The sequence below is a fragment of the Rousettus aegyptiacus genome, unplaced genomic scaffold, assembly GCF_014176215.1.
Source record: "Rousettus aegyptiacus isolate mRouAeg1 unplaced genomic scaffold, mRouAeg1.p scaffold_m13_p_5, whole genome shotgun sequence".
NCBI lineage: Eukaryota > Metazoa > Chordata > Mammalia > Chiroptera > Pteropodidae > Rousettus > Rousettus aegyptiacus.
This window is the reverse complement of record NW_023416308.1, coordinates 120,962,820-120,985,874: the sequence shown is the minus strand read 5'-3', so window position 1 is coordinate 120,985,874 and position 23,055 is coordinate 120,962,820. Positions and strand designations below refer to the sequence as shown.

At 66.5% G+C, this 23,055-nt stretch overlaps 1 protein-coding gene across 1 annotated transcript in view; it reads right to left on the bottom strand.

The window, feature by feature from the left end:
• Positions 1–18,218, bottom strand: part of MOB2 (MOB kinase activator 2) — a 34,978-nt gene extending 16,760 nt beyond the window's left edge. The window contains exon 1 of the mRNA XM_016146209.2: positions 18,116–18,218. Within this exon, the coding sequence (XP_016001695.1) occupies positions 18,116–18,132 (17 nt within the window). The 5' untranslated portion in view covers positions 18,133–18,218. The remainder of the gene's footprint in view (positions 1–18,115) is intronic.
• Positions 18,219–23,055: the final 4,837 nt, after the last annotated feature.

Below are 23,055 nucleotides of genomic sequence, written 5' to 3'. Positions count from 1 at the left end.
GAAGAGGAGGGCCCTTCCTGTTCTGAAGAAGCCTTTGCTCCCTCATTCGAACTCGATGCCACACGCGCACGCACCACCTGGGGGCGTTTTCTCAAGGGAGTCTCGATTCGGATTCAGCACCACACCCTCATCACGCTGGGTCCCCCGTGTGCACAGACGAGGGGAAAGGCGAGAAGCGCTGGGCCTGCCGAGGACCAGAGAGCAGGGAACACGAGGGACCCCCGCCCCAGGGACGGGGCAGAGAGAGAAAACAGGGGAGCAGGGGACCGCACGCCAGGAAAGGGGCAGAGAGCGAGCTGGGGGCCAGGGACGAGCTCGTGCAGCGAGGCCACCCCTGGGGTGAGGCCGTGCTGGGCTCACGCCCCTCCGGAGAGCACCAGCTCAGGCCCCGGCAGCTTCCCGGCTCCACCCGACCGCTGCATGGCCGGGGGAGGGGGTGGTGCTGCAGGACAGGACACAGCCCCCCGAGGCACGGCCCGGCCCAGGGAGCACGCCCCATTCCCAGACGGCCCCCACCTCCTGTCTCCTCCTCCAAGGGCCGACGCGCCCTCTGCGAGGAAGCACTCCCGAGCCGCAAGCCTGGATTTGCCGCGTCCTAGGCGCGTCTCCTCGCCAGTGAGTCTCCCTTCCCTTCACTCTCACCTCGAAGCGCGCCCGCTCCAGGACCGCTTGTCAGCCTGCAAGCTGGACCCGCTGACGTGGGCTGCGAAATCGGTCCAGCGGGTCAGACTGACAGTTAAACGGCCTCACGCACAACAGAAACACACGCCCCTCGGTCTGTCTCGGCGACACGCACCGTACACATGCACACACGCACCACACGCACACCGTGTGAGCTGGCGCACGCCGTAAAACACGCCTCTCACGACGGGTCCCGAACGCAGCTCTGAGGCTCGGGGAGACTGCTGTGGGCCGGGCAGCGCCGTCTCCGCCCTGTGTCTGGGACGGTCCAGGGGCCACAGGGCCTGCCTGCCGCGCTGTCCACTGCAGGGCCCGGCCCCACAGCCACAGGGCACAGGCGACACGTTCTGGAAACCACAGAAGCACCGCTCCACCCGGAGAACGTTCCAGCCTCCGAAGGCCAACAAGCGGAGGGGACCGAAAGGGACAGCAGGAGCTGGAGAAAGGCAGCACGCCGCAGGACGCGGCCTGGGCCTGGCGACCGCGGGCCGTCTCTGGGCGCCAACAGCCCTCCTGGAGGGGGGACGGGAAAGCTGGATCGTGACACCGAGATGCTGGACGTGGGACGGCGAGGGACGCCGCGAGTGGGACTGGCCAGCTCCGGACATCTGGGAGGCGGAGGCCACGTGCCGCCTGACGACAGGGCCGGTTTTCGCCCGGAGCGGCCCGAGGCCCCAGGAGGCCTCGCCGGGTCAAGGTGGGAAAGGGAGCTCCCGGGAGCAGAGCCAGTGTCTGGAAACGACCGCCGGGCGCGGTCCACGGCCTGCGTGTGCACAGACCCGGCCTCCCACCTCGCGGCGGGGCGTGCAGCAGCGAGAGACAGGGACGCGACTGCGGATGAGCCGCGAGGAGGCGGCAGGCGCTCCGCACGGCCGCAAGCTGAGAGCCGCCAAGTCAGCAGACACGCGCCGCGAGGACCCCTCTGACCCCGACTGAGCAGAGTGCTCCCGAGGCCTCCCAGGAGCCTAGGCCGTGCCGCTCACTCGGCAGGTGCACCTGCGTATGGCTGGCCTTCAGCCCGTGTGCCCGACTCTGCTCCGGCCCAGAGCCGGCACCAGGCTTCTCCGGTGAGTTAACCCATCGCCTCTGACGGAAGCCTCGGCTAAAACCCAGAGGGGCGCGTTTCGGAAGCCTTCGGGGTCACCGACCACGGGAGCAGAGGGGAGGGCGGCTGCTCAGAGGGGGCGGGAGCCGGGCGCCCTCCCACGTCCTGCCCCACGCGGCTCCTGTGTCCCGCCCTTTCGCAGGAAACCCAGGTCTGGTTTACGCAACGACAGTAAACACACTCGGACGGGAGGACAGGACGGGCCGGGCGGCAGGGAGCGGGGGCTGAGCCTGAGCCGTGGGCAACCGCGTGACGCACGGAAGGCGGCTGCCGTCCGGCCAGCGGCGCGGCAGCAGAGACAGCAGGGAAGCGCCCGCTGCGGCCCCGGACCTGGGCGGCCCCACGCGACTCACACATCGGCGCTTCTTCCTCTGGCTGGGCCGCTCGCGGTCCCCTTCTGTGAGGCGTCCGTGAGACTCAGCCATTTCTTAGCACACTGGCTGCCTGTCACCTGCCGAGGTCCGTATGTGGGCCGCCCGTCAGCCTCGTGTGCCGTGCGCCCCGGGTGGCCGGCCTCGTCACCCCCTGGGGATCTCGTCTGGGGGACGGAGGTTCCCCGTTGCCACGCGAGCCGAACTGCCTGCCTTCTCCTCTGTGACCGGCCTCCCTGGCCCGTGTACGCCCCCCCCCTGCCCACCGGGAGCGGCACCTGCCACGTCCTCCCACGACACGCGCTGCACGAGCCACAGATCACGCCGCGGGTGTCGTGTCAGGTGCCCCAGCAGCCGCGTTAAAACACAAGAGGGGGCAGGCGAAATGCGTTTTAAAGAGACACGGTTTCACCCCGAACGCCACGTCGACACGTGACCAGCACTGACACACGCGCAGCCCTCCACGCTCCTCCCAGGACCCGGTGCCTCTCACTCGGGCACGTCTCGCACGCTCAGCGACCTGGGCCGGCTGGCCCCGGCTGGCCCGCGCTGCTCCCCACGGCACCACCCGTCCGGCCCTGGGCGGCATGCGGTGCGGGCCGAGGTTTTTAAAAACTCGGTGCCATGCTGACCTGGCACGACCGTCCCAGGACTGGCTCGCCGGCCCTCCTCTCTGCGCTCCCCCTTCCTTCCCATTTCCAAAGACTGCCTGCGGCCCAGCGCTGCGGGAGGCCGACTCCGACTCCGCAGCAGTGGCTCCGCGGGCACCGGCGCGTCCCCGTCCTTCCCCTGGGTTCGCGCGCCGACAGGCGAGGACTCGGACGCTGCCCTGGTCCCCACGCCACGGGCTCCGGGCCCCGGGCCCCCTCGGGTCGGCCTGCGCCCCCCGAGGTAGCGTCTTGTCACCGCTCAGCTACGCACGGCCCCTGGTCCCCACGCCACGGGCTCCGGGCCCCGGGCCCCCTCGGGTCGGCCTGCGCCCCCCGAGGTAGCGTCTTGTCACCGCTCAGCTACGCACGGCCTCCCAGTTCCACCACGAGTCCCTCTGTCCCACCGCTACCCGGACACGGGCCTCCTGACCCCAAACGCGGGGAGCCGGCCGGTCTCTGGGGCTGACTTCTGGTCGATGCCACTTCGGCCGAGCGCACACTCTGGACGGGGCGTCTGCCGAACCTGCCGCGGCTGCCATCGGGCCCTGGCACGGCGCGCGCGTTCCCGGAGGGGGAGTGCGTCTGCCGCCGCTGGGCTCGCCGTTCTCTGCTCAGGCCGAACGCGTGAGTCGTGGTGCCCGAGTTTCACGCGGGCTGGTACGTACGGGAGGGTGCAGCGAGGCTGAGCACCACTGCGAGCACAGGGCAGGCGGGGGGCTCTGCTCCCAGCAGCTGCCTGGGGCCCCCGGGCCAGCTCCGGCTCCACCCTCAGGGCTGACCCGGGACCCAGGAGAAAAGGGACGAGCGTGGGGAAGGCCAGGACGGGCACTGTCCCCTGAACGTCTGTACCACGAACCACCGCTCCCTGCTCCCCAGCCCCAGCCCCAGCGCCCCCGCGCCCCCGCCCCTGCAAGGGCGGCCTCCTTAGCGTGTGGGTCCCGCACACAGGGGAGGCCACAGCGTCCGTCTTTCCCTGAGTGACTTCATTAGCACGATGCCCTCCAGGTCCCTCCGCTGGCAGCAAACGACAGGGTTTCCTGCTTCTGAGGCTGGATCACCCTCCTTGGTGCACACACACGGCACGCTCTCCCATCTGTCACCGGCCACCGACGGTCACCGGGCCTCGGCCGCTGCGAATGAGGCTGCAGTGAACGCGGAGCAGGCTCTCTCCTCGACGACTCTGCGTGGACAGAGACGCAGCGGAGGGGCTGCCGGGCCACACGGCTCCGTTCGGACTTCTTGGGGACCCGCCAGCTGTGTCCACAGCGGCCGCACCAGTCCGCGTCCCCAGGGCGGCGCATGGGGCCCCGTTCTCCACGCCCCCGCCAGCACCTGTTACCGCTCCTCTTTCGGGCAACAGCCACCGTAACGGGTGCAAGGTGGCATCTCGGTGGGTTCTGCCGCACACGTCCCTGACGACCGTGGTGCTGAGCGCCGATCCTCGCACCTACGGGCAGTGCGCGCGTCTCTGGAGAAACGCCGACCCCGGCCCTGCCAGATCTGGGGTGTTAGCCCCCGCGCTCGCGCCACGTGGGTGGTGGCCGTCCCCGCCCGCCCCGCCGGCCGCCCCTCCGGTCCCCGGCGGCGTCTTCGCTGTGCGAGTTTTAGTTGGACGCGGCCCCACGTGTCCATTGTCGCTTTCGGTGCCTGCTTTAGGCGTCAGACCCAGAAAACCGCCGAGAACCCCGTCGAGAAGTTCCCCGCCTGCGTCTTCTTCCAGAAGTTTCACGGTTTCCGGCCTTCCGTTCAAGTCTTTATCCGCTTCAGGTTTCCTTTCGTGAGCGGTACCGCGGTCGAGTTTCATTCGTCTGAACGGGACTGTGCAGTTTTCCAAAGACCATTCACTGAAGAGCCTGTTGTTTCCCCCTTGCCTGTTCTGGCTCCTCTGCCATAAACTAACTGAGCACACGCGTGTGGTTTCACTTCTGGGGTCGCGACTCTGGTCCGCTGGGCCGCGTGCCCAGCACCGCGCTGTTCTAGATCCCACTGCCTCACCGCACAGTGGGATGCTGTTCTCACGGGCGCTCTGGCATTCCCTGTGGTTCCACGAACCTAAGGACGGTTTGTCCCGGTTCTGTGAAAAACAGCTGTGACAGGCCTGCGCCGAACCCGTGTCTCTGCAGGCGGCGTGGACGCTCTGACGGCGCTGACCCCCTGACCTGCGTGCGCATCTCTCTGCAGGCGGCGTGGACGGTCTGACGGCGCCGACCCCCTGACCTGCGCGCACAGAGCCACGTCCTTCCTGCCGTCGGCTTCTCCCGTCGGTGCCGTACAATCTCCACTGCACAGACCTTCTGCCCCCAGGGTTAACTTTATGCCTAAGGATTTTTCTTTTTGATGCTGTTTTAACTGGAAGGGTTTTCCAAGTCTCTCTCTGACAGACAGGACACGCGTCTTTAGGACAACTGGGAAGCTCCGCCCTCACTCCCGTTTGTGTCTGGGTCCTGAGTCTGGAGTCCAAATGTTCTAAGAGTTCATGGCCAGTGAAGCCACACAGAGGTCAGCCAAGTAGAATGAGGAGGCTCTCCAGGCCAGCGTGAACACAAGTCAGGTGTCTTGGCCAAAGAGGGGACATCAGAGGGCAGAGCTGGCTGCGGTGTAACAGGTGACCCCAGGGTGGCAGTCAGGGGGAGATGGAAGACTTGGATTTCATCCAAGTCCTGGCAAGGCGGTCTAAACAGTCGTTTGAGCAGGAGCATGACATGGCCAGCTCTCTGGGCGTTCGTGGAAGCTCTGAGTCAAAGACAAGGACGTACGCACTCCAGCCCCACCGTGGGTGCCTGTGTCTAGGACAGCCTGGGGACGGGGCCTGCCTGGAGGGAGCCCAGCAAACCAGGACCCGTGACATGGCCCTGTGGCCTACAAGCAGCCTCTGGGTCAGGCCCTGCAGCCGGAACCACGGCCTCCTCAGCACAGGCTCTAGGCCCCGGCCCACAAGCCCAGGAGTTTGGTCTTCACCCCAGACCTCTACAAATGTCCTTTAAGGGGCTGTGCTTTACTTTCATTAAAAATCGAATGGCCTGTACTACTGGGAGAGAAATGGCAGAACCCGGCAAACTGCCCGTGCACGGCTCCCGGCAGGGACGCCAGGTCTCGGAGGCAGGGGAGGCCCCTAACCGCCCCTGCGTTCCCAGGAGGGCTCGTGACCCCAGGCGCAGCGGAATCGGCACGCAGCACCAGCAGGACGACGGGGGCGTCTGCAGGAGCCACGTCCCGATCCCACCGCTGCACCACCGGGCTGAAGACGAGGCCGCAGCACAGACCCCGAGGCCCAGCCCACGCGCCCCGGCTGCGGCCGGCCGGAGCCCAGCATCTTCGCTGCCCGCAGCGCCGCGCCCGTGACGTGCCCCCTCCGTGCCAGGTCGGCGCTGGGCCGGGACACTGTGGGGACACCAGTCACCGAATCCTTCAGCACAGCACCTGCTCCTGTGACGTGGCCGCCGCCTCAGGCACAGCGGGAAGTCCCACCAGGAGCCAGACAGCAGGACATCACCGCCAGCCAGCGAGGTAACAGCCCCCACAGGTGGGAGGGCTGAGGCCCAGAGGCCTGACACGATGGCCCGCAGCCACACGGCTGGCAGCGGACAGGGGACCGAAGTCTTGCCGATGGACAGCAAAGACGGTACCCCTGACCACTATGCGCACGGCCATCAAGCGGGCCCTCGGGCACCTTGTCCAATTGCCGTGTTGACAGGAGCAGGGAGGATGCTGCCCATGAAAGGAGCAGACAAGAGGTGGGCGGATGGACAGCAGACCCCCGGCCCATACGCCGCTCCAATGCCACAGCCCGGGGCTCGGCAGTGCGTCTGCGTGGCATGAGGACCGCGCGCACACGGCCAGCTGCTCCTTCCAGGAGGAGACCGAGGTGGAGGCCCCAGAGAGCACGGTGCCCAGCGGACCCTGTCCAGCCACCACCCTGGGCCCCCAAGGGCCCCGCACAGGGAGCAGGCCGGGGCCAGGCCACACATGTGCAGACCGGCCTCCTGCGTGCACGCCAGGCACGTGAGCTTCCACCCCCCCGCCCCGTGGCGCTGTCCCAGCCCCTGCCCGGCGGCCAGCATGGGAACTCAACTGAGGGGCATGGCCCTGGCCTGGTGTGATGGGACAGCGCTCCATGAGGCCCCCAGCGGCACCCGCTACACTGTCTCAGGGGACAGAGGACACTTTGCTTCCTTCCTGGTCATAATTCAGACCTCAGGGGACAGGTCACCACGAACGCTCCTCCCTAGACCCACGAGTCCAAGGAGGAGGCGACGCAGGATGAGAAATGGTACAAGGCTCGAAGCACCCCCAGAGGAAGCGCGGCCCCGAGCACCGCCACCCAGGGGGACAGCAGCGAGAGGCCGCACGGCGGCAGCTGCACCGGCCGGCCCGGGAGACGGTCCACTGAGGCCAACGAGGTCACAACGAGACAGCACATTTATTTTTACATGAATTACGAATGCCAGGAACTCACAGCAGAACTCAGCTGAGCCCAGCACTTCTTCAGCCAAAAAGGTAGGAGGCCTCCCCAGCAGGGACGACAGAATGTGCTCGAAAACAAGGACTTTAATTACAAAGCGCTCCTCAGTCCCTGCCCGCAGTGACCGTCCCCAGAGGAGGGCCCGAGTCCCCGCACTGACGTCAGACTGCGTGGTGCCTGGCAAAGGGCGTCCCGAGACCCAAAGTCCCCGCCAGAAACGAGTCTCCCCTGTGCCTCGCAGCAGACGCCCTGCTGCCCAGAGGACACCGCGGCCCACGGGCCTCACGCCCGCTTGTGCCCGGCGCTCGGCACCCTCTGGGGTGTGAGCGCATCCGTCTCCCTGAAGCCAGCAGACCTGGTAGCAACGGCAAGGACGGCTGCCGCACGCCAGGCGCCTTCTAGAAACCACATCCCGGCCTGAAGCACTCCGCAGGGCAGGGGCTGCGAGCCCCCTCCCCAGATCCGGTGCCGAGGCCCAGAGGGCAGTCAGGACCCCTGAGACGTGACCGCCTGGTCTGCAGGCGGCAGGCTGAGTGAGCACCCAGGCCGCTCCGTGCCTGCGGGGCAGACGCCGACCGCCAGCACCCGCAGTGGCCACTGCCGGAGGCCGGCTCGGGCTGCCCTGGCGCCTGGCTTCTCCCAGGCCCCCAGCCGCACTGTGTACGCAGAAGTCACCTGCGGGCCTGGGGACAGGAGATGGAGCTGGCCTGAACGGGAACCGTCAGTGACCGGTTTCAGCATGGCGGCAGGGTGGGAGCGGCCCGCACACATGCTTCTCTCGTGAAGAGTCGGGGTTCCCGGACAAAGACGCCTGCTCCGCTCTCCTGCTGACGTGGAGGGCCCCAGCTGCACCCCCCAGGTTGGGGATCCTCAGAAAAGCAGTGGTCTCGGACCCTGTGTGCCCTCTGTGGCCCTGCCAGCCCTCGGCCACCACATGCGTGTCCAGCACAGGGCAGGAATGTCACTGAGCGCACGGATGCCCACTACCTGGGCAAGTAGCAAACTCACTTGCGGAGAGAAGACGCCCAGGCCCCCGGGGGAGGGCTCATCACTGCGCCCCGTCGGCAGCTGGGGGAGCGAGCACAGGGCAGCACCGCCTGTGGGCGACTCATGGCCCTTCGCCCCTGCCAAAGAACAGGGCAGTCAGGTTAGGGAGAAGGCGGGTGCGGAGAGGGTTCCATGGAGACGCCAGGCGGCAGAGGCCGGGGGTGCGAGCCCCGGGTCGAAGAGCAGTCCTGTTCGGGACTGCTCCTGCGGGCCAGCCAGCTTCCCAGCAGACCCCGGGCGTCCTCCGGGGCTTCCCAGAGCCCTGTGGGCGTCTCGGCAAGTGTGCTGGGACGCCGAGGTGCAAACGCTGCTCTAGGCGCTCCACGCTGGCACCGCGCCCTCTGCCTCCGCACATTCTCCGAGGCCTCGGGGACCGAGCTGGGCCGGCGGGGCGTCCTGCGCAGGTCGCGGGGTCGAGAACTGATTTCCTCCCACAGAACGACCTGAACGGCCTGGCGCTTCCTACGTGTTTGGGGCAGGTGGGGATGGCGGTTACACAAGAAAACACGGGTGACGAGATCGCTGCTCACGCACCCGCCAGGAAGGAGGCCGGCGCCGGGCCGCCCGCCGGAGGTCGCAGGGCTCTCAGCCCAGACCCGCACGCACGCGCTCACACTCACTCTCACGCTCACACACTCACACGTTCTCACACTCACGCATGCACACTCACTCGAACTCGCATGCTCACACTCACAGGCGCACACGTGCATACACACACGCACACACTCATACTCACGCGCGCACAGACTCACGCACTCGCACACATGCACATTCGCCCCCTCCCCCGCGCAGCGTTTGCCGCCCCACTGCCACACTCTGGTCCCCTGACCCCTCGCGACTCCCCGGCACGAACGCCCTCAGGACAGACAGAGCGCGGGCCCGTCAGGACACGCACGCCACCGGCAGACCCAGGCCAGGCGGGTGAGTCACCGAGGGGGGTGTGGGCTGCCCGCCGCCGCGGGGCCAGGCGGACACGCCAACACCTGTTCTGCATGGCATCATTCGCTTTTCTGTTTTTCCGCAGTGGACACGTGAAACCAAGTTCCATGGGGGCGGGACTTGGTCTACCCCGTACGGTCGCACCAGCAGGGGACACGAAGGGCCCCCGGCGCAGCTCAAAGAGCGGCGTGCAGGTGAGCAGGCATTACTTCTGCAGGAAGTGGAAGCGCTTCCGACTGGGGCGCGGGATCCACACCCTCTCGACGCCCGAGTCCGCCCGACGGTCCCACGCGCGCCCGCACGCTGCCCGGCGCCCGAGCCCCTCCGCGGGCCCAAAGAGCACCCGGCACAGACGACGCGGCGCTGGCTCAACGAGAACGGGCGCACGCGCACCCACCCCGGTGGCTCTGGGCCCGGCCCCCTCCCCCGCATTTCCCCAGGGCCTCCCAGCCCAGGACACAAGAGCTCACCCGCGGGGCAAAAGCCCTCTAAGAGCAGGACAGAGGCATCAGCGGCAAAGTGGAATGACATGCAGACGCAGGCAGACGTGAGCACTCAGCAAGGACAGGCTGAGCGAGGGCGGAGGGCTCAGGTACACGGAGCCCCTGGGGCACACCTGGCCTGGCCTCTGCCGCCTGCCCCCCCCCACCACCGCAGGCCCGCGGCGTGTGCGCGGGGCACCGGGGCGGGCACCGCGTGTGCGGTGCAGGCAAGAGGGCAGCAGCCGCGCCCGGGTCTCTCCGAGGCAGCCGCAGTGGGAACGAGTCCTCAGACCGGGGCTGGTGCCACCGCGCACGCGACCCCTCAGAGCCCGCGGGAACCTGCACGCGGGGCCACTGCGGCTCAGGGAGGAGAACCCGGTCACCCAAGCTGTAGAGCCGGGACCGAACCCCCAGCCACCCAGACCCCCTATGCGACGTGTCAGTCTGCCCGCCACCGGCACGGAAGGCCGGGTGGGCGCGGACACACTCACGGTGGAAACAGACCGGCGTTCCCGCCCGTGTCCGTCTGTCTACAAACGGGGCTGCCGGCAACGCCCCGCTACCCCACGCAAGACCCTTCCACGGACAGGCAGTCTGCGCCCCCACCCTACTCCTGTCCCCCACATCTGGCAGCTCTGCGACTCGTCTGACTAACAGAGAGTGGCAGAGCTGACACTCTCGTCTTCTGGCAGCTTCCACTGCGGCCCTCCAGCTGGAGCGAGACCACGAGAGGAGGTGGGAGCTACGTGTCCCACGTGTGGCCCAGGAGCCCCGGGGCTCCCCGAGGGAGGTGCCGCCCGTGTCTCCCCCACGCACGCCCTCGCAGCTGTGCGGTGGGGCTCCCAGGAGCCACGGCAGACGCAGCGCAGAGGAGACGCGAGGCCCAACTCCCAGGCTTGCAAATGTACTGCCGACCTCCTCGCTCCGTTTGTACTCTGGAAAACGAAGTTTCTAATATAAAAACATTATGTTAACACACGCTGCGTTTAGTAGTCTTTTAAACTAATTACAGAATTTTTAGTTTCTGAAACGGTAAACATTAACAGCTACGACCCGCGCAAACCCAACAGTTTTTAAGACACTGAGGGGTCCCGGGCCCGCATGGCTCGACGGCGCCGCTTTGGGCTCACAGGAGCCTGCGTGGAGAGAGGCCGCGCGGGGAGACTGAGGCCCCGAGTCGGCCAGGAGAAGTGGAGGTCCTCGTTTGGAGCCTGTACGTTCTGGGGTTGTTGGCTTCACGGCAACAGAGCCCCCAAACCCAAGCCGGGAATGCTGAGCAAGCCGGGAGGCGAGAGGCGCGTGAGCTGCGTGTGCGGCCGGCCCGCGCGCGAGGGCCGGTCCCGGGAGGCCGGGCGAGCAGGCCGCGCGCGCGCGGGCCGAGTCCCCGCTCAGCACGGCTGTGGCCAAGCGTCCAGACGGAGCTGGGAAACGCGAACGCAGAGCAGACGCGCACGCGACGTTCCCCACTCGACACCCGCCCTGACTGTCCGCGGCGTCCCTTCACGTCACAGCCTCAGCGACCAAGAGCGACAGCGTGTTCCTCGCTTTACCCCGCGAGGCGTGCAAGGTGCTCCCCAAGCATGAGAGCGCTCGTGGCATGACCCTGCGGCCGGCACGACGGCCTCGCATCCTCACGCTGCACCCGACGCCCGCGCCCGGGGCCCCGGCCGTGCCCACGTGCGTGCTCGGACCGCTGCGTCTCCCGCGGCCGGGGGGCCCCGGCCGTGCCCACGCGCGAGCTCGGACCGCTGCGTCTCCCGCGCCCGGGGGGCCGCGGCCGTGCCCAGGCGCGTGCTCGGACCGCTGCGTCCCCCGCGGCCGGCAGCACGGTCGCCCGTGCGGCGTGTCCGCCCCCCCCCCTCCGAGGGTTTGCCCCTGCAGCTGACGCAGGAGGCCATTTCAATGACTACACTGCCCCACGGGTGATACCTGGGCCGATCTACTCGCCAGAGACAGGTGTAAGATACCAGAGAGACAGAGACTCGGGGTTCCTGGCGACGTGGGCGGGCGGGCCCTCCTCCCCGGAACGCACCCAGTCGTCTCCCCCGCCGCCCGGGACAAGCTCCCTCGCCTCTGCAGGTCTTGGCTCAGAACCCACTGAGAACGGCCCTCCCACTCCCGCCGCCACCCCACATCCCCACCTCCTCAACAGCGCCCGCCCCCTGGGCACCGCACGTCAGGTCACAGATTCTCTGGCCCATGCTCCCTACGCCACGGCACCGTTTGTGACAAGCTGCCTCATCACACGTGCCCCAGAAGACAACGCTGCAGCGCAGGGACCTGAGGTGTGCCGGGAGAGCCGGGGGCGGCTCCTGCCAGCGGCGGGAGCCCACATAATGAGCCCTGACGGCACAGCCACGCCCAGGCTGAGCTCATGCCCGAGCTCCCTGCCAGGCCGCCCAGGGGTTCAGACATCTGGCTCCTGCAGGGCCACCGGGCACCTACAGGCCTCCCCACAGTCTGGGGCAGAGCGGGGGCTGGGCCTTCTGTGGGTGCGGCCCATGCAGGCCAAACCTGAGAAAATGGGGCTCGGGGACGCCAGGTCCTGAGAGAGTGCAGATGCGGGCCCGGGGCCAGCCCTGAGAAAGGCTGGCAGGAGGCGCTTCTCCACCCCCAGGAGAGAGACTGCGAGCGCCCACTCCCCCACCGGGAGCCTCCCCCTGCGGGAGCCCCCGCCACCCAACACAGCAGCGCCATTCCGCACAAGCAAGGTGACAGCGCTGACTGTACCCACTACACCTGGCACATTCGCAAGCAAGTGCAGGGGGGACCTGCATGGACGCCCCGCCCCAGCGACGGTGCGAAAGACCAGGAGGGCAGGAGGTGACAATGTGGATACAGCTGCTGCCGGAAGCCACGTGGCTCCACGCGAAGCTGCGCCACGGCCACACGTGGCCCGGAAGCCCCCACGCCCGCCCTCCTCTTTACGCGTCCCCACTTTACCCTCCTGTCCGAGCCTTCCTGTGCCCACGGTCCCAGGCCCCGTCCTGCGGAGGCCCGGGACCCCTGAGGGTGTGGCGCCGGCAGGAGGAGTCCTCTGGGAAAGAAAAACGAGCATGCAGACAAAGGACGGCCGGACCCCTGCCCGCCAGCCAGGAGCGCGCGGGCCGCCTCCCGCCAGGCCGGGCCCACACCTGCAGGGGGAACGGCACCGCGAGCCATCACCGGGGAGCAGAGCCGTCCGTCTCCGAGAGCTGACGCGCCCTGCACAAGCACAGCGTGCGCCTCGCCGAACGTGCCCGTGCCCGGGCTCGGGGTCCCTCACGCGCCGTGCAAGTCCGCAGCACGCCAAGGACGTGGGGCGTGGGTGTTCTCCAAATTCCAGGACCCCCGCAGGGGCGATGCAGAACACGCTGGGACGGCGGGAACCCTGACGTGGCGTCCCCACCAAGGTGGCCGCCAACGCCCGGCACCGGCCAGACAACCACGGCAGAGGCCACAGCTCCCCAGCAAAGGGGGCTCTGGGGCTGACGCAGCCGTGTGCACGGAGGGCACCCGTCCTAAGCCGGCGCCAGTTCGTGCCGACAGCGGCCGGCGGCCGGCCCCCTGCGTGGCCCGTGGTGAGCACGTACCAGGCGGTGACACTTGGTGGGGGGACACCAGGACAAAGGCCGGAAGCCGGGGCCGACGAGGGCGACTGCGGCCCCTGCCCACTCCCCACAGTGCCTTTCCGGGATGGGGGTCAGAATGCCACAGCCGCCCGAGTGCCCGTCGGGCGCGGAACCTGTGGGAAGTGGCAGTTTCCGGAAGCGCCCCGCAAACCGCGGGTTCTGGGCGCTCTCACGCACGTGCCATTCCTCCTTCCTGGGCCGCGGCCCCCCTCCTTTCAACCTGGAAAACTCCCACGCCCCTTCCCAGGGACCCGACTGAGCTCCGAGCTCGGGGCCGCTCGCCCGGCCCGGCCCGGCCCCCCGCATTCCTCCCGCGCGCCCATCGCCGTGCCCACGGCCTCCTCCGCCAGCCTGAGGAGCTCTGATCCCTAGCACAGGGCTGGGACCGCGACGGCCAGGGAAAGAGGTCAGGACCTGGTGGTCTCTGCAGCGGAGGACGCAGTCCTGCGGAAAGGCCGGGTCACGGCAAGAGGCTGGGGTGACGCAGACGTCAACGGAGAAGCGAAACGCGCGTGTCTCCACACGCGGAGCATCGTCCGGGAAGGGGAGGGTGGGCGGCTGACACGCGGCAGCACGGACGGGCTCCTGAAACGTGACACCAGCCAAGCGAGGCGGCCAGTCCCCGAGCCCACGCGCGTGGCTCCGTTTGTACGGAACGCCCAGGAGAGACAGAAGGTAAGTCGGTGGCCACCCGGGGCCGGGGGCGGGGACGAGGAGTGACTGCCAACGGACGCGAGGTTTCTTCTGGGGCGATGGCAATCTTCTCAAATTAAACCGTGGTGCCGGTTACACGACTCTGTAATTTCACTAAAAATTATTTAATTGTACACTTAAAACACATGCACTTTATGGTATGTAAATTATACCTCAATGAGGCTGTTAAAAAAGGAGTCTGGAGACTCAGGCGAGTTCAGTCTGGGTCCCCTCGCCATCAGATTCGGTCATCGGCCACCAGCAACAGCCTCCCATGAGGCAGAGCGCGAGGAAAAACGAAGCCACCAGCAGCCACTCGAACCCCTGCAGAGCCAGGGCGCAGGGCAGGACTCCCGGAGGCAGAGCCGCCGGGCCTGCGGCCGCGCCTGCAGCAGGCGGGAGCTCCCGCCTCCCCGTGCGGTGCGTCACGGGCCCATCTCCCTCTGCCGCACCAAGAGGCTCTCACACTCCTCACCCCGGGTGGCTGGGTGGCCCCAGAAAGGGGGCCCCAGCCTGCGGACTCAGGCTGGAGGGCAGCATGTCCCTGCACAGCTCACCCTGTCAGCCCCACAAGGGCCGGTGGCATGGTCCCCAGGTCCCCAGTCTGCTGCCACCAGGTAGAAGGGGGAGGAAGTCCGTTTCCTCTCCTGCACCCCCAGATGCTTGGGAGTGAGCTTCTGGGTGATGCCTTCTGTTGGGGGGAAATGTAAACCACACTGTTCTCGTCCTAAAACAAATGTCCCTGGTCACCAGTGAAAGATAAGGCTGGTCCTACCCACACCACCGAACACTGCTCGGTGGCCCTCGCTGTCACACACCTCTGGCATTTGGCGTCACTCCTACAGCTTCTCCTCGGGGCGTGGCTTTCTGCCCAGTGGCAAGACCCGCCACCCTGTCATCAGCTGTGCAGAATGAAGAGCCAAGGACTAAAGAGGCAGGCTACACGAGAAGTGGGGACCCTCCGCAAATCAGAAATTATTCTTCGTAAAAAGAATGAGGGGGTGGGGAGGAGAGAGGGAAGGAAGGAAGGAAGGAAGGAAGGAAGGAAGGAAGGAAGGAAGGAAGGAAGGAATGAAGGAAGGAAATGACCACATACCTACTTCGACAGCCGGCTCAGCGCAGGCAGAGGGAGTGCGCACAGCTGTGACATGCTGCGCGCTCGCCCGCAGGGAGCGCCAGCAGCCTCCGCGGCGCGGTAGGCCCTAACACGGCATCCTCCGGCTTCCCAGCAGGCTTCCTGCAGGACCGCCCTGCCTCGGAGCAGCCCGGGAGCTGAGATAAGGCCAGCACTGCTCGGCGGAGCCGTCAGTGACAGATGTGGTTTCACGCGCACATCCGTAAGCTGCTCTGGTTATGACAGTGACCACAGGAGAGGCAGGGAGCACTATCTGCTACTACAGCTGAGTCCATACTTTGTCACCTGAGAACTGATGCAAAGAAACTCTTTCTTAAAAATAGAACAAACGGCATTTAAAACATAAGAAGAGAACTACATTCCGAAGTGCCTAGTTGACACTGAATGGTGTGAATTAATAAAAACGGTAAGGAAATAACACATTCCCTAACGTCTCCCAGGCTGAAACCCAGTTAAAGGCTTAACAGCCAGCGTGAGCCCCCGCGCTGAGCACACAAAAGGTGTCCAGCAGCTGCAAGCTCCTTCGCACACCACTGGCTGGCTCTCGTCAGGGGGGCTGGGTAAGTGAGAAGGGGACCAGATTGGGGGACATCTGGGGGTCTCTGCTGCGGCCGCTGAGTTGAGGCCTCAGCCTCTGAGCATTTCATAGCAGATGCGCAGAGGGACGGGTGGCTGGCCCGGCCCCTGTTCTGGCGTCCTAACATACCACCTTGAGAACAGACCCCCGAGGGAGGCCGGCACCTGACAGCCGAGGCGACAGCACCTTTCTAAGGGGGAGGGCGGTGTGTCCCGGCTGGGGAAGTATTAAAGAATTCACACTTTCCAGTGTCCCACCCCTAACCCTCTAAGTTTAAAGCACATACGTGCAAATACCCGAACTGCATCCTAAGGCCTTTTGGCCACTGGTGTCCCTCTGGAACTGGCCACCACACAGCCGGGCAACAGCGAACGCACCTTCCTCCCCGGGGCCTGTGGCGGCATCAGCTCCCAGCTTGTCCCTTTCAGAGCTATTCTTCTCCAGCCCCTGGACCAGCACCCCAGAATGTGTTCCGCTGACCTTACCCAGACAGCTGCCAGCCCCCAAGGCCAACGAGGACCTAGGAAGCGGGCCGTCACAGCCTCGCCGGGGCTCATGCTCACACCAGTGACTATGGAAGCCACAAGCGCAGACCTCGCCCAGCTGAGGACTGACTGCTGGTCAGCTCCAGGGACAGAGGACCTGCTGCTCTGGACACTGGCCTGTAACAATCACAGACAAAGTGGTATGTCTGCTTCCTCAGCGACCCGGCTGATCAGGCCGGCCCTCCCCGCACGCAGCCCTGTGCACGCGACCCAGCGCGGACAGTGGACTTCGCTGAAAACCTCACCGGGAGGCCAGCGACCGCCAACACAGCCCCTCTCCATAAACGCGAAGAAAGTCTTAGGATTCAAAACAAAGCCAGGAGAGCTGTTCACCCTCCACGCTCGGGGCCCGCGGGCCACAGGGCCCCTATAAACCCCTCTCCGCTCTGACGGTGGCCGACGCGCACCAACGACCGAGTGCCGCGGAAACGCGTTTCTCCCTCGCCTCAGTTTACCCTCCCACAGCCCCGCACTGTGAGTACCGCATGTTCATTCTACAGACGGCTTCCAAAAAGCACCGCTGCAGAGGTGACGTGACCGCCTGAAGCCACAGCCAACGAGGAGCTGGGCTGGGACAGCAGTGCCCCCTGTCTAAGAGGCCCAATGAGCCGGCCCGCCCGGGGCTGGTCCCCTGTGTCACCCGCATGCTGCCCCGACCCCTGCATTCTGGCTCCCACCCCAAGGGCACTGCTCTCGGGCCTCTCATCCCTGAAGCTGCTGGTCCGCCCAGGTCTACCCCTAGGACTCCACACAACCCGCAGGCAGCAGTGGGTCTCACCCCTGCCCTTGGTTATCCGAGGGCACCCTCCACTCTGCCCTAAACCCCGCGGGGGCCTGACAGAGCTGGACCCAAAGGTCCAGCAGACTTTTCATCTCCCTTCCAGGCCTTCCGTGTCCCGCTGGAGGCCGAGCCACAGAGTGCCTGACCTCACCCTGGAGGGCTGCTATTAAAATCGGAGCTAGGACTAGGTGAAGAAAGACCCGCTACTGAGTGCAAAGAGCCTAACCCTCCAGTTTCCTCAAAGCAAAAAAAAAAAAAAAAAAAAAAAAAAGCACAAAACAAAACAAAACACAATCACTTTGGCCAGGATAACTTTTTGAAGACGCCGTGACGTTTAGCCTCGTTTCTCCCACTGCCAGCGAGCTAAACACAAAAGCAGCCGGCAGGGAAAGACCAGCCCGCGGCTGGCGCTCGGCGCTTCCTTCCTACTCCACCCTGCGGCCCGCCGCCCGCGCCCGCGCCCAGGCATCCTCCCCACGCCCCGGCCTCGCCCTGCGCTCCCTCGCCGCCCGAGCCCAGCGGACGGGTTCGGCAACGCCGGGCTGCGCGGCTTTTCTCCCTCGTTTGTAAGGCGCTGTTCTCTGCCGCAAGTTACTTCTTCGGGAGCAAGTTTCCCGCGGCGACCGACGAGGGCAGCGCCGCGCGCGACCTCCACGGACGCCCGACACCCCGCGGCGAGGCGTGGCCGGCCCGACCTGGGCTGGCCCCCGGAGCCCGACAGCGCGGCGCGGCCGCCGGTCTTCAGCAGGCCGGGCGCAGCCCCGCTCCCGGGCCCCGGCCCCCGGCGGCCCGGCCCGGGCCGGGCCCCGCGCCGCTCGCCCCGCCCGCAGCGGCGCCGGGCCCCGCGGCCCCAGCTCGCGCCCCCGCTGGCTCCCGGCCCGGCGCCCCGCTCCCCGTCCCCGCGGAGACGCCCCTCGCCGGCCCAGCCCGCGCCGCCCGCAACCGGATGCCCTTGACCGGTGCCGCCCGCGGCGCGCCCCGCGGCCCCTCCCACGGCCCCGGCTCTCCGGCCCGGGCGCCCGGCCGCCCGACTCACCCCATGAGCCAGTCCATGGCTGCGCGGAGCCCGCCGCGCCCGCCGCCGGACACGCTCGGCCCTCAGCCCGCGGCGGCGGCGGCGGCCGGAAGTAAACACTCTCTCGCACACTCCCACACGCGCGCCGCGGGCGCCGCCGGAAGTGACGCGCCGCGCGCCGTCTGCTGGGAAGTGTAGTCCCGGCGGCCCGTGCGGCGGCGCGCGCCCCACGCAGAACCTGCGCGGGGCTGGCTGCTCGAGCCCCGCCTGTCCCCGCGCTCCCGCACTGTCCATTCACACCCTGGGCTCCTTCCCCACGCCCTGGGCCTGACTTCTGCTCTCGGACTGTCCCCTACCGCCCGGACACCCCGAGCTGTTCCCCCACGCCCCGGCCGTCCCCTCGCGCCGGAGGGAGGCAGCCCCTCCCGACTCTCAGAGGAGCCGCTCCAGCCCCCCTCTCTCTTCCAGGTGCCCCCCTCCACCTCGCCTTCTCTCCAGGCTCAAGAAGTCTCGAGTCGCAGGCAGGGCTCTCAGTTGCCATCAACGGCGAGGTCTAAGGTGCAAAGGAATCTATGGACGGATGTCGGGTAGCTCACAGCATCGCCAGGAGAGTTGGCGAGACGGACGCCGTAGAGACCGTGCGCTGACCGCGCGGTCCCTTCTGTGTCGTGAGCCCTGCTTCCCTGCCGTCCCCCGTAGTGGAGACCAGCGAGTGAAACCTTTCGATCCTGGCCTCCCGTGCGGCAGAGGGACATGGTATGGTCAACGAGGTAAACCTGAAGTCGGCCAAGGAGGCCTCCCTCCGGAGTGAGAGGCCCGAGCCCCAGAGAGAGGGGCGCTGGGGCTTCTGCTGCTTCTGCAGGGGCTGATGCCTGGAGGGACAGAGCCATCCAAGGACCATGAGGGTGGAAGCCACTGGCTAAAAACAAGGATGGAAAGACAGCCTGGGACGTGGGTGCCTTCCAGGAGCTGCGGTGCCAGCCCCAGGCCAGTTCCTCACGTGTGGGAGACGTAGACCCTTCTGCTTGTCGCATCTGAGCCCCTTCCTACCCCATCCCCCTAAGCCGCGGAACTGGCATGAAGACAGCCACTGCTGCCCCCAGTAGTGCTGGAAACCGACACCCCCCCCATGCTAGCTGGAAACTGCGTGCAGTGGGGCTGCGGCAGCAGCTGCAAACTTGCTGGAACGAATTCTGTTCAGTCCCTGCTTCCAGTTCAGAGTCGGCAGGAGCTGCTGACTGGGGAAGCCTAGGTCAGTTGCTGCGCGCCCGCTGCACCAAGGCGGGCAGCTGCCAGAGCGACAGGCAGACCCTGCCTGCTAAGGAGGGGATTCCCGGCGGAGAAGTTCAGACGCTGGAAGAGGGTGGAGGGTGAGAGCATCCACCACAGTGCGGGCCGTTGCTGCTTCACGCTGACAAACGCCATTCCTTGCCCCCACCCGCACTTCCAAAAGGAGGAACCCGGCGCTGGCCGCCGCAGCGCAGCTGCCCTCTGTACACTTGAAACCGTTCGGTCCTCCCTAACCGCCCAGCCCGGGTCTCAGCAGCGACCGCCGGGATGTGCTGACACGTCCTTTCTGCCTTTATTTCCCTGGTGGTTGTGAAGCTCGTGGGCGGAAGTTCAAACTTACCACCAACCACCCCCTGAGGTACAGCAGTGGGGAGAGACAGCGAAGAGATCGTGTAGATAGATAGTGCCTCAGGGAGGAAGGACATGCGGGTACGGGCTCGGCCCCGAAGCACAACGCGACTTCCTTCGCCCCAGTCCGTGCTCACTTTGCCTTCAGCCAGGTCTCTGCAGGCCGCACCTCTCCCTAGTACAGTGACCCAACCCACCGTTCTGGGGAATGTGTGCCTTGGTGACCTGGGCATCTGGCTGCTGCAATTACCCATGAACTGTCACCATGGACGCGCTAGCCCTAAGAGGCGCGTCAGGCGGTCCCCCAGGTCCCGCCCATCCTCCTCCCCGCCCCCATCGCGTACCGGCAATCCCGTGTCCCCTCCGGCCCCAGCTCTTCCACTTACTGGCTGGGCAGCTTGGACGACTCGTTCAGTGTCCCCATGACTCAGTTTATTAGTATAACGAGAATAATGTGGCCAGACGTGTCATCAGAAACTTCACGCGGTCACAGGTGTGGGCTGAGGTGGGGTGGGGGGCAGGGCATGGCAGGAGTGTGGCACACTTGCTCATGCAGCTTGCCCGTGCTCGAGGTCAGTCCCTGTCCCCCCGATGACGGCGTCCTGCTGGGCAGACCCCGCGTCATCATTTCGTGTCACCCAGTCTGCAATGGGCTCTTCGGATCACACGGGCCTGTGATACCCACGGCCTCACGTACGGTCTGAGGCGGAGCCCGGGGACAAGCCGGAACTCGCACCTCCAAATCGCGATGTGTTTCCTAAGAGAGTATGGCTTCGCTCCCAGCCCGGGGTCCTCCCACCCTGTTCTGTTGGCGCTTGCCACCGCCTCCGCCGGCGTCTCGTCGAGCAGCACTGCGTCTGCTGGGCCTCGAGTGCCAAGTAGGGAGCCGCTCATGGTGCAGCCCAGCTCGGCCTCGGCGGGCACACGCTCAGCGCAGGGCTGCTCTACGGTCTTGCTACCGAGGTGAGAACGGCGCAGTCGAGCGCAGGCCAGGACTGAGGGTCGCCTGCCCTACGTCCATACCCGGTTGGTTCCTCCCCCTCCTCCTCCTTCTCCCCTCCACCCTCCCCCCCGGCTTCCCGTGTACACGAGTGGCCAATGACCTGTATGTGTTAGATGTTGGGTGCCTTCCAGGAAATCCCGTTTGTCCTTCCACCCGTGGCCCAGCCCCCCGGTTCCCATCAAGAACGGGGAACTGGTGGTGAGAGCTCTGGCAGCCATCCTGAGCCGTTGACGGCCGGAGTCGCTGTTCCTCCCAACTCCTGTTACTTGAAACTAAAGGCAGCTGAGTATCCGATGCACCCGTCAAAATGTACGTCTTCTTCCTAGCGTCAAGGTACCGAAGGAGCAACAACTTGTCTTTGACTTTTGAGGGAAGTCTTGACATTTTCTTACCACTGAACCCCCAAAATTTCACACAGCCGTGGCACGTTCCTTAATTTTCATGGATGTATCCCTTGGGCAAGCACGTGTATTATCTTAGTGTCTAGAGTGTCACCAAGGCCTGGCTCTGCCGTCTGTCAATGACGTCACCCGTTTAATGGAACGGTGTGCTGTTCGGAGTCTCACGAGACGATCAAAATCTGGGCACTGAACCGTGGCCAAGAGCGTTCGAGCTGACGTGCCCCCACGGCCAGCTGGCCGAGGGCCACATCCCATCCTGCCAAAGGACAGCACGCTGCTCCCGGCGTCCTCGGTTTGGGGGACGTGGCAGGGAGGTCCCCGAGCCGCAGCCAGGCGAGGCGTGTGCTGGCGCGCCCCGGGAAGGGCGGCGCGGCGGGGGTCGTCACGCCTGTGAACTTGCAGCGGCCCGCCGACCGCCTCGTCTCCCGCACAGCCGCGCAGACAAACGCGTGAGCGAGGGTGGAAAGTGCCACACCCCCCGTCCCCTGCACCCTTCAGGTCCTGGACGGTGGCGCGATCTCTGTGACTCCTCCGGGGGAAGCTCTGCTCGCGGCCCCCTCCCTTCCGCCTCTCCACTCCCTCACAAACTAAGGGCCCAGCAGCCCCGCGCCAGGCGTTCATAAGGTGCTCGGGACACAGCGGGAGACAAGGCAGGCGGCGGAGGGAAGTCGACCCCGGTGGCTTACAGACTAGGGGGAGTAGACAGTAAACTAAATGGTAATAACAAGGAAGACCTGTAAATGCTAGAAAGTGGGGAGCACTCGGGGACCGGCGACACCAGCGGTAGGACAGGAAGGCTGGGCGTTACGGGGGGACTCGCGCCCCCTTCCCCGCCCTAGCCCCCCCAGAAGATACGGGGAGCCCTAGCCCCAGTGCCTCAGGGGAGAAATAGGGGATTGAGAAGTAATTGGTCGAGCAGAGTTCACGCTGGGGCAAGGTGGCGCCTAACCCAGGGCGAAGGGCGTCCTTATGACCGGGGGAATCGGGCACGGGATCGTGAGCCCACGGAGCACACAGCCGCCCTCAAGCCGAGGAGAGGCCGGCCGACCCGCACAGCTCGCCGGGCACCGAAGACTGGGGCATCCGGCCTCCGGAGCTGCGAGCCGATCCATTTCTCTTGCCTTAGGGGGCTCCGTCTGTGGGGCTTTGTCTCTGCGGCCCTGGGGGGCTAACCGGGCTCCCACCTCTGCCCAGGCTCCGGGGGCACCCAGACCCACGGTGCCGGGGGCTCCTGGGCCGGGAGGTGGGGGCCTGGTTTTTCCAGCGACGCTTCGCTCTAGGCTGGGGACCCCTTGAAGACAGGGCCTGCAGGAATCTCCCCAGAGAGTGGTCCTCCGTCGCAGGGTGGACCGTGGGGCCCCCTGGGAAAGGGTGACTGCACGCCGGGCCTTGGCAGGAAGCCGACTACCGACCAGCACAGCTGAGGCCGCCGTCCGCCCTCCTCCAATGGCCTGGGGGCGGAGGGCCGCCTCGGGGGGCCTTCCCTTTCCCCACAGCCCATGGGGGACGTGCTCAGTGGGTCAGCGTCATGCACCCCCCCACACACACACACACCAGGAGGCCTTGGCACGGGGCGGGCCTCGTGACACACGTCCTCAAGCTCTGGGGACCGGAGGACAATGGCCCCTCTCACCTCCTGAGCTGGTTCCTGAGCCTTGGGACAGACCCAACTGTGGCCGAGGGTGAGCGACGGCGGTGCAGGGCCGGCAGGGAGGGCCAGCCCTGCCTGCCCACCGCCCCAGACGGTCAGGACTAGCTTTGTCCCAGGGGGCTGCTTTGGGGAAGGCCCTGTGGGACGCCCCTCATGCCCTGCCTCCCTGCTCCCAGGGCCTCAGCCCTTCGGGGCCTTCGGCCCTCCCGCACTGGGCCGGCCGCCCCAGAACGCTCCCTAACGTCACCTCCCGCGTGCAGGGCAGTGA